Source organism: Cucurbita pepo, unplaced genomic scaffold (assembly GCF_002806865.2).
Source record: "Cucurbita pepo subsp. pepo cultivar mu-cu-16 unplaced genomic scaffold, ASM280686v2 Cp4.1_scaffold000170, whole genome shotgun sequence".
In the NCBI taxonomy this organism is placed as follows: Eukaryota; Viridiplantae; Streptophyta; class Magnoliopsida; order Cucurbitales; family Cucurbitaceae; genus Cucurbita; species Cucurbita pepo.
This window is the reverse complement of record NW_019646447.1, coordinates 209,208-218,796: the sequence shown is the minus strand read 5'-3', so window position 1 is coordinate 218,796 and position 9,589 is coordinate 209,208. Positions and strand designations below refer to the sequence as shown.

The 9,589-nt window shown below is 34.9% G+C and overlaps 1 protein-coding gene across 1 annotated transcript in view; it reads left to right on the top strand.

Annotated features, from left to right (window-relative positions):
* The first annotated feature begins 8,942 nt into the window (after nt 1-8,942).
* The window catches only part of LOC111784190 (cytochrome P450 87A3-like), a 3,132-nt gene continuing 2,485 nt past the window's right edge, over nt 8,943-9,589 (top strand). The window contains exons 1-2 of the mRNA XM_023664971.1: nt 8,943-9,184; nt 9,282-9,585. Of these exons, the coding sequence (XP_023520739.1) occupies nt 8,994-9,184; nt 9,282-9,585 (495 nt within the window). The 5' untranslated portion in view covers nt 8,943-8,993. The remainder of the gene's footprint in view (nt 9,185-9,281; nt 9,586-9,589) is intronic.

The window sequence follows — 9,589 nt, the reverse complement described above, 5'->3', positions numbered from 1 at the left end:
TTCCGCCTGGCTCTGATGCCAGTTGTTAGGATCGATATCAGTCGTTAGCTCTGATACCAGTTGTTAGGATCGATATCAGTCGTTAGCTCTGATACTAGTTGTTAGGATCGCACAACAACGCACACGCTCGATCTAGATGAACGCAAAGAGCAGGATAGAGAAAATTGCAAGGAGAACTCTGGCTAAAAGGATTTTTTTTATTGATGACTTCAGGTATGTACAACAAGAGATAGTACAGAGAATAGAAAGTACATCTTCAAAGCTCTAACGGACCAGATATATATATGGTTTAGTTTATTATATATAGCTTTACCAGATTTAGCCATCTACTATACATAGCTATTTACCATAAATAGCTTTACCGGATATAGCTTTACCAAGCTATAAATAAGCATCAGGCTCCATAGTCTAACAGTTCCCATACTAAATTGAAGTACATTGACTCCATTTCAAGATTCATGGCTTTGATCCACTGATCTCTATCTTCATCATTTATTGCCTATTTATAGGTCAATGGATCCTAAACACCATCATCAGGTATGATGGCCTGTGTTTCTGCCAAACCCAAATAACGATCGGGTTGAGTTATAACCTTTCCACTACGTCGAGGAATTCTCAACTCTTGAGAAGAATGTGATTGACCATAAGTGTCAGCTCCATCAACAACTCTTGTTGAAGGACCAGCCTAATCAACAACTCTTTTTGTTTTTATCAGTAGCTTCTTTAGAAATCTCACTCAATACTAGTTTGTTGCGAGGTTGATGATTTCTTATGTGGTCTTCCTCTAAGAATAGCGTTTGTTGATACAAACACTCTGTTTTTCTTGAGGGTCATAAAATAGACCACCTTTCATCTCTTTGGGGTATTCTACAAATAGGCATAATTTTGAACGACGTTCTAATTTCTTGTGGTTTTGCACCAACACATGTGCTGGGCATCCCCAAATCTTGAAGTAATGTAAACTACCTTTACGCCCTCTCCATAACTCATAAGGTGTTTTTGAAACACTCTTAAAAGAAACCATGTTAAAAAAGTATGCAGCAGTCTCCACACCAAAACGAATTAGGTAGTTGAGAAACTCATCATAGATCGAACCATGTCTAACAGAGTTCTATTTCTCCTTTCTGATACACCGTTCTGTTGAGGCATACCAGGGGCTGAGAGTTGAGACGTTATTTCATGTTCTATCATATAGACCTGGAATCTTAAGTCTATATACTCTCCACCTCGATCTGATCGAAGTGTTTTAATAGTTTTTCCTAATAGATTCTCAACCTCAGTCTTATACTCTCTGAACTTTTCAAGAGCTTCGGACTTGTGACGCATTAGGTAAATATAGTCATACCTTGAATAATCATCAATAAAACTGATGAAATATTCATACCCTCCTTGTGCTTTGACATTCATTGGACTACAGAGATTTGTATGCACGAGTTCTAAGGTTTCTTTGGCTCTATATAACTTTTTTCGGAAAAAGATCGTTTAAGTCATTTTACCCTCAAGACAGGACTCACATGGAGGTAAAGAGTTGTCTTCTAACTGATTTAGAAGTCCTCTTTTAACCAATCTCCCAATCCTATTGAGAAATCTTTTGTCGTTTATTTTGAGTTTCAACCGTTTTAAATATCACGATATTTAAAATAGTTTTTGTTTCGCTCGGTTTTAACATATATAAGTTGTTTTCTAGTTTTACAGAACAAATATGAATACCTCTTTTGTAAATGAACACTTCATTGATTTCAAAAGATACTTTATACAATTGTTCTAATAAACAAGAGATAGATATTAGATTTTTTTTTTATTCCAAGAACAAAAAGTACATTATCTAATATAATGAATCTATCTCCAAAAAAACAACTTTAAATTTCCTACTGATCTTGCTAAGACAACATCTCCTGTTCCAACCCTGAGTGTTATCTTGCCTTCCGCAAGCATTCTCCAGGAACTAGTTTTCTGAAAAAAAGAACAAATATGATTAGTGGCCCCTGAATCCAGTATCCACGTTGAGTGATTATACTCTACTAAACATATTTCTACAACTAGTAAATCATATTTATCTTGTTGTGCCTTTACGACTTTCTTCTCTGCAAGGTATTTTGGGCAGTTTCTCTTCCAGTGCCCCTTTTCGTTGCAATGGAAACATTTTCCTTCATCTACTTTTTGAACCTTGTGTTTGCGATCAGTAGGAATCTTATTTTTTTCCCTTACCATTCTTCTTTATCAAAACATTTTTAGAAGTTTGAAGGACCAGGCTTATTTCTGGAGGACGATCCTCGTAGTAATTTCTTAGAGACAGCAACATTTGTTTCTCCTGTTTGTCCCTTGTTCGTTAAGAGGGACTGGTAAGTCTGTAGCTCATTGCAAAGAGCAATCAAGTTATATTCTATCTTGTTCATCATCGCATTTGTGCGGAACTGAAAGAAGCTCTTCGGAAGAGACTCCATGATAAAACTGACTTGACTCTTCTCATCAATGACAACTCCATTTACTTCTACCACATTGAAATGGACCATCATGTCCAGGACATGTTGATCGCTTGTGGATGTATATGTTAAAATGATGTAAAACTCACAAGAATAAGTGCAAGTATACACTATCGCAAGTAGCAAGTAATAAGTAAATTATCGATTCCATAGAGAACCTATCCTTTTGGTAAATTTAATTGCTGAAAATTAAGTGAGTTTTTGGGTAACATTTAAATGGGTGTTGATGATTTTGACTACTAAAACAAAACTAAAGAAGAGTGTCACTGCTGTCGAGAAACAGAAAATAATGAGAAAATCAACTATAATGAGAAAGGTTTGGCTAGGAGAGATTAAATAGATAAGTTGTTGAGTTTTGTGGTAGATTTTAGTTCCTTTAAATAGATTCTCACGCCCACTTCCGAGGGTCATGAATGGTGATTATTTCCATAATCGTTGTAATTTCTATTAACAAGGCTCTAGGAGAAGAATTATTCCCAACCATTCTATTACCCTTCAAGTCTCCTTGCTATGGAACTAGAGTATAAAGAGGATTTAATTGCTCCCTCTCTTCTCCCGAATAAGAGAACAACTATGTATGTAAAGTAGCTAATTAAACACACATGTAAATCATTAACAACAACTCTTTAATAAACTAAAAATCATACCGTCAACATACTTAAATTATATAAAACTCTCTCGCCTCCCCTATAAAGTTTAGCTCTCCATACAAATAGAGAAATTCGCATCTCAATCATGTAAATTGATGGAATGAGAAAAGAGAATAAGGAAATAGAGAGTTATCCCGGTTTGTTGTCGTTCGTCAATGGAAGTTCCCTTCCCTTGAGCTCTCACGTCCGCCTCTTTGCCCTAATCAATCCTTGTTGGTCTCCTTTTCCTTCTGCTGTCAACAGCTGCTGGATTAGGATTTTCTTCTTCTTCTCTGGTTTCACAGCAGTTCACAACAGCGGAGGCTCCTGCTGTCTAATCCGATTTTTCTCCCAAAGTGTAGCTCTCCTCTAGTTTTGGTATCCTTTCCCTTTTATAATGGTTGTTTCTTCTCATTTAGGGCTGAGAAAGGATAAAATCGTCTACCTATGATGTTTTTAATTTGGTAGCCAATGATCCACGTGGACTGCTGATGTGGATTAAAATTTTCAGGTCATCCCCGAAAAGTTTGCTTTCTGGATTGCTTCAGCATCAAGGTCAGCAATTTATTTCTAGATTCAATTTATTTCCAGATTTGCAAGCAGTGTTGTTTCCAGATTTGCTACAGCATCATGGTTCAGCATAAATGTTCTGAAATTTTACCAAATAACTCAATTAAGTGTACAATTAAGCTCGATTTATGCAAATTGATCTTCTTTTCATATTAAACCACAATTGACTATTTCATGTATACTAATTAGAATAAATTGAGCAATTAATGAGAAAATTGTGAGGATAAGTGCAAAATTAACGGTAAAAAGACTTGATATAACTCTACTTTTGGAGAGTTATTACATGTTCTCTAACTGAGGTTCCTTCTTTCATACGACAGTTGTAAAGGTATTTTATGGTGTCATGTCTAAGGGAGAAGGACGGTTGTCCAAACATCCCTCTCAGAGATTCCATAATCTCTTTAGCAGTACCCATAACATTGTGTTTCTTAGCCAAAACATTAGATATGCTGGCTAAAATGTACACTCGGGCTTTGCCATTTGCCTTTGTCCATCTGTCATATGCATCCCGAACTGTTTGGTTTGCATTTGAGCTGGGGTTTGGAGGACATTCCTCAGTTAAAACAAATCTTAAATCATCAATTACAAGTATTGTGTTTAGGTTTGATTTCTAAGTTGCGTAATTGTCGTCGTTTAATTTCTCAGAAGCGAGTAATTGTACTATTGAGCTTGACATGCTAAGATTTAAAACAAATTCTATTAGTGAATTGACTTAATTCTTTTTAATCCAATCAGGTTAAGCAAATGTAATAATGTACCCAAAAATTATTAATTTGCAACAATACTTTAGTGAGTTAGAGCAATTGCTACCGAGGGGCAGTCAATCACTCCTTCATTAAACCAAGACATTCTGACTTAAACACTAATCTCAGAATAACTCTTATTTCTATAGTGTTTTAGTTATCGCCACTTTGGTCAAGAATATACTAACTCTTAGTAATTCTTCGTAAGTGTGACCCGCCATTTTTAGTCCTCAGAGATCGGCCCCAACAATGTTATCGAATGAAAAAGCCAAAGTTGGGAATGGACCTAAGAAATCCTATCCATTTCTGGAGTTTGCATTGTTCCGACTCCCATGTTACGACCCTCCGAATGGGTAGTTGCTCTAGGGCAACATGCAGGCGGAACATGGGAACCTCACGGTGCAACCTAGTGGTGGAGACCATAGGATGTGTTGATCCCACTTACTATAAATATTATAAATATTTTCTCTATTCACCTTGTTATTGACTCATGCAAATACCTTCCGAATGGAGGCCGCTCCCAGGGCAACACAAGGCCGAGCATGAATCTCACGGTGTGAATTTTTCAGAGAGCGTAAAAAGAAAACGATGTATCGCATATATCTTTTTCCTCCCACCAAGTATTTTAGACAGTTGGGTATACTTATTACTTAGGTATATTCCGGCTAATTAGATATAACCTAAGTCTAGGTGATTTTTCCAAGTATAACATTTATACTAGAGTTTTACCTATGATGTCTAGGTGATTTTTCATTTTTTTTTAAAAAAAAAAAAAAAAATCCTTACATCACTCACGCATGCTCATAAAACTGGGCTAACTAAGCTCAAGTACTGGTCCGATCTCCAGGTAGCAACGTCAACTTAAGTACCTCCAGCCTTGGACAAGATCGTGCCAGGTGAGCTTTCTTGTAACCGCAGTTTCACAAGATATCGACCTATTTTAACTATTAAAATTGATCGTGCTTGGTTGTTAACATTAAGTGAGCATGTATTTATCTTTGTTATAGATTTTAACGTCTATCTCGTTTTATGACGTTGAAAATAGCCTATAACATGCATCTAACATGCTTTATATAACAACTATATAATCACCCATTCCATGCAATATAATAACAATTTATATCTATCACTCATGGAACCCTAAACATGCATACTATATATTATAACACTTACAACATACATGTATACTATACATTATAATACTTATAACATACTTGGAATGCATGAAACATGCTTGGCCTATGGTGGGATTTTAAATCTATATGACATACTTTATGCATATACATTTTCTATTTAATTAAAACATACATTCATAATGCATAATTAATTAAACACACTAAAGTGAATTGGTTTTGGCATTTGAAAGCAAGCAATTAACTAAATTATTACATTAATAATTAAAAATAACTTGAACCGCTCCCGAGGATCACGAACTAGCCGAACCAACCCTTAAAAATATTGAACCAAACCCCAACTGGCAGAAAAACACCCGAACCGCCTCTTCCATCTTCTTCATCGGTTCAGCTTACTATCTCTTCCATTTTCGATCAATTACAACCTAAAATGGACTCTAATGACTCCATAAAAATTATAGACCTTTCTTCAATCATTAAAGCTCATACACATTAGGCCAATTACAATAATTGTATCAAATGGAAGCATAAAAAAAAAATGCCAAAAACCATAAACATCCACTTTAGCAACTACAAAATTTCATACATGAAATGGTACCCACCATGCTTAAATTAATGTAAATCAAGTGCCTAAAACTTGCTCTGATACCAATTGATGGTGTTAATGACACATGCGGAAGCAATTTGGATCTTAGGCACTCTAAGTACATCAATTATAGTAAATTAGCTAGCATGTTCAAAAGCATTAAAACTCAATGAGTTTGAATACTAACCTTTTGTAGTTCAAATTCCTTTTTTCTCACGAACGGTTTCGAACCACCACTAGTGTCTTCTCTATTATTCTCCGACCTTAGAACGGGATTGTGGAATCCAGTGAGTGACTAAACTTGGAAGGGATTTAGTATATATGAAGAGAGAGTTGATGAGAGTTTTTCTCAAAGTTTTTCCAAGGAAGAAGTTTCATGTACCTTGATCACTCTATTTATATAATCATATTTGCATGTTCATGCAAATTTGAGATCACCAAATTTTGACACTCAAAATTCCACTCAAATACTCAAATATGTGGGATTATGTGACAAGTATGCAAGTTTGAGTTAACCAAATTTTGACACTCAAAATTCCACTTAAATCTGTGGGGTTTATTTGGCAAACATGCATGTTTGGTTGAACCAAATTTTGACACTCAAAATTATACTCAAATTTGTGGGATTATGTGGCAAACATGCAAATTTGGTTAAACCATACATTGACACTCAATATTCCACTAACTCAAACATGGATTTTTCCCTTAGGTGAAGTAACATTTTGACTTTCTTTATTTTAATTCAACAATTAATTTAAATAATTAATTTCAAATCAAAATAATATTAAATGATTAATTAAAAATTTTAATTAATATTTAACATTAAATCAAATGTCAATCCCAATCAATTCCGGCACATATTGATTATGAATCACTATTCATAATTAAAATATTTAAATCTTATTTAAATATCTTCCATTCTCTCTTTTTTTCAATTCATAATTAAAACAAAATGCGGTTAAATATATCGTATATATTTAGCATGTATTCCCTAATTTGAATTCGAACACTTCGAACTCATTCGTCACACTGTTCTAAGGTTTAGTCCGATATGAGCTAGCAGAGGGACCTAATGGACCTACAGATCATGGGTCCAACGATCCGAGATTAACTGGCTAAACTCATTAACCTTGTGAACCAACATTTGCTAACTACTAGGACACTCCACTATAGCCTATTAGTTGCACTCCCCTCACTATAGATATATTTATGTTCATTTGATATAACCATGATTAGTAAGTCGATCATTCACAGGTTGTTTGTAACTAGAGTTGGGTCAATTTACAGTTTTACCGTTTTACCCCTAAAGTTACTTTTTGTTCCTTAAGTCCCACTGATCCTCTAATGAACAATTGGTTTGTGGTCCAACCACCAAATCAAATCCCTCTCGAGCCAATGAGAGGGTGGGCCCCCTTGTTCAAGACTTGGAGTCAGTACTTAAGGGAACAACCTCTCTACTATCCCTAAAAGCGGGTAAGAGTGAATTCCATCTTACACCCTATGTCCCCAGCTATTCACCCAGTCTTACCCCTGTAATGGGAGGCTTATTGAGTCGGCGAACTCGGGTCACTCTCACCCATGCAAATCTAAGGATAATGTCGAATAAACAGGAGTTCATAGTTAGCTCAGGATTAAGATCGAGTTACCTAGGTCATCAAATGAAAAAAAAATCAGTCTCAACAGTAAACGGCATTATAAAGTGAGAGTGGTTTTCTTCATGGTCCGATCTTATGAAAAAATCATTGCATAGGACGCCCCCACTCACATGTCTTCACATGTACAATTTAGTGATCACATTGTTTATATCATATACAAAAGTGGGTTGCATCCATACTGTCCTCAGAATAAGATATTCAGCCTTATCTCTGTATTATAGATAATTTTGACTATATACTTGAACTTGATCCACTCTTATGTCTCTACATATAGTTCAAGTAATCATACTATAGCTAGAGTGTTCTTAGTTTATTGGATTTAGATTAATGAGCGTAACATTCACTTTATTCAATAACAATCTTTACTGAATAAACATCAATCATAACTTTATTGAAAACAGAATATGTTTTTGTTTACAACATGTAATTCTTCTAAATAAATTTACGTACATTAAGCATGTCATGCATACAGTGGTATCTCTATTTTATTACAAAAAATAGAGTCATTAAAATATCATATAGTCATAAGATTTATATGCATAAAAGAACGATACATCAAATAAAAAAATATAGTCATATCATTATCATATTGACACATAATAAACAACCACACAATATGTGTTGATCATACAACACAACAACTTCATCCCACGAGTCTATAGGCATTCCAACGGTGAGTCCACTAATAGTTTCAAGCTCACTTAGTACTGCTATGCTTGCCTTGGCCAAATTCTCCTAGATTCAACTTCCCTCGATCCAATTCATCTATGATTGATATTCAAAAAAAAAAATTGAGCCTAGAACCGGTCCATAAAGTTAAAATCACTTAAGTATCCTAAAACGAACCATTTTAAGTTTGTACATGAGTGTTTTAATTTATGTAAATAAAGTTAGGAGTGAACCAAATGACAACTTTTACTCAATAATCCCACAACAAGTAGCCCTTTTCGTAAATTTGTAGTGAGATATTTTTGTGAGAAACTTCCAAGTGCTTAATGGATGTATTCAACGTAATTCCGACACGACAAGCAACGACAAAACAATAACCATTTAGCATTAAATTATTACGTCTATTTAAGATCTCACTCCAACAAAACGTCTAACCCTCTCTCTCTCTCTCCTTCTCTTCATAATAATCTTCTGCATATAATTCTTCCCTATCCACCAAAACTTTTGATTAAATTCATAACCAAAATGTGGGTTCTTATGGCTATCATTTTTGGTATGAGTATCATAACCTGCCTCCATGCCTTGAAAAAATCCAAATATAATGCAAAACTTCCAAAAGGTTCAATGGGTTTCCCCATTCTTGGTGAAACAAACCACTTCTTTGCTCCCAATCCATCATTCGACGTATCTCCTTTCATCAAACACAGAGTTCTCAAGTACTCAAAACAAAAAAAGTTCATTTTTTTTTTTTTTCTTTGGAAATCTCAATTTTCGCCCTTCAATTCCAATAAAATTTTGGTATTTCTCGTTCAGGTATGGACCCATTTTCAAAACAAGTTTAGTGGGGAAACCATTGATTATCTCAACAGATCCTGACCTAAACTATCTCATATTCGAACAAGAGGAAACATTGTTCGAATGTTGGTATCCAGAGACCGTCAAAAAGATATTTGGAGATCAATTCTTCGGATCCTTGCATGGCTTCATGCACAAGTATCTCAAGAACATGATTGTTAACGCTTTTGGAATTGAATGTTTGAAAAGTATGGTTTCTGAAGTTGAAGCTGCAGCAATTACAAGATTAAGAAGATGGGCATCTTGTAAAGTAGTTGAATTGAAGG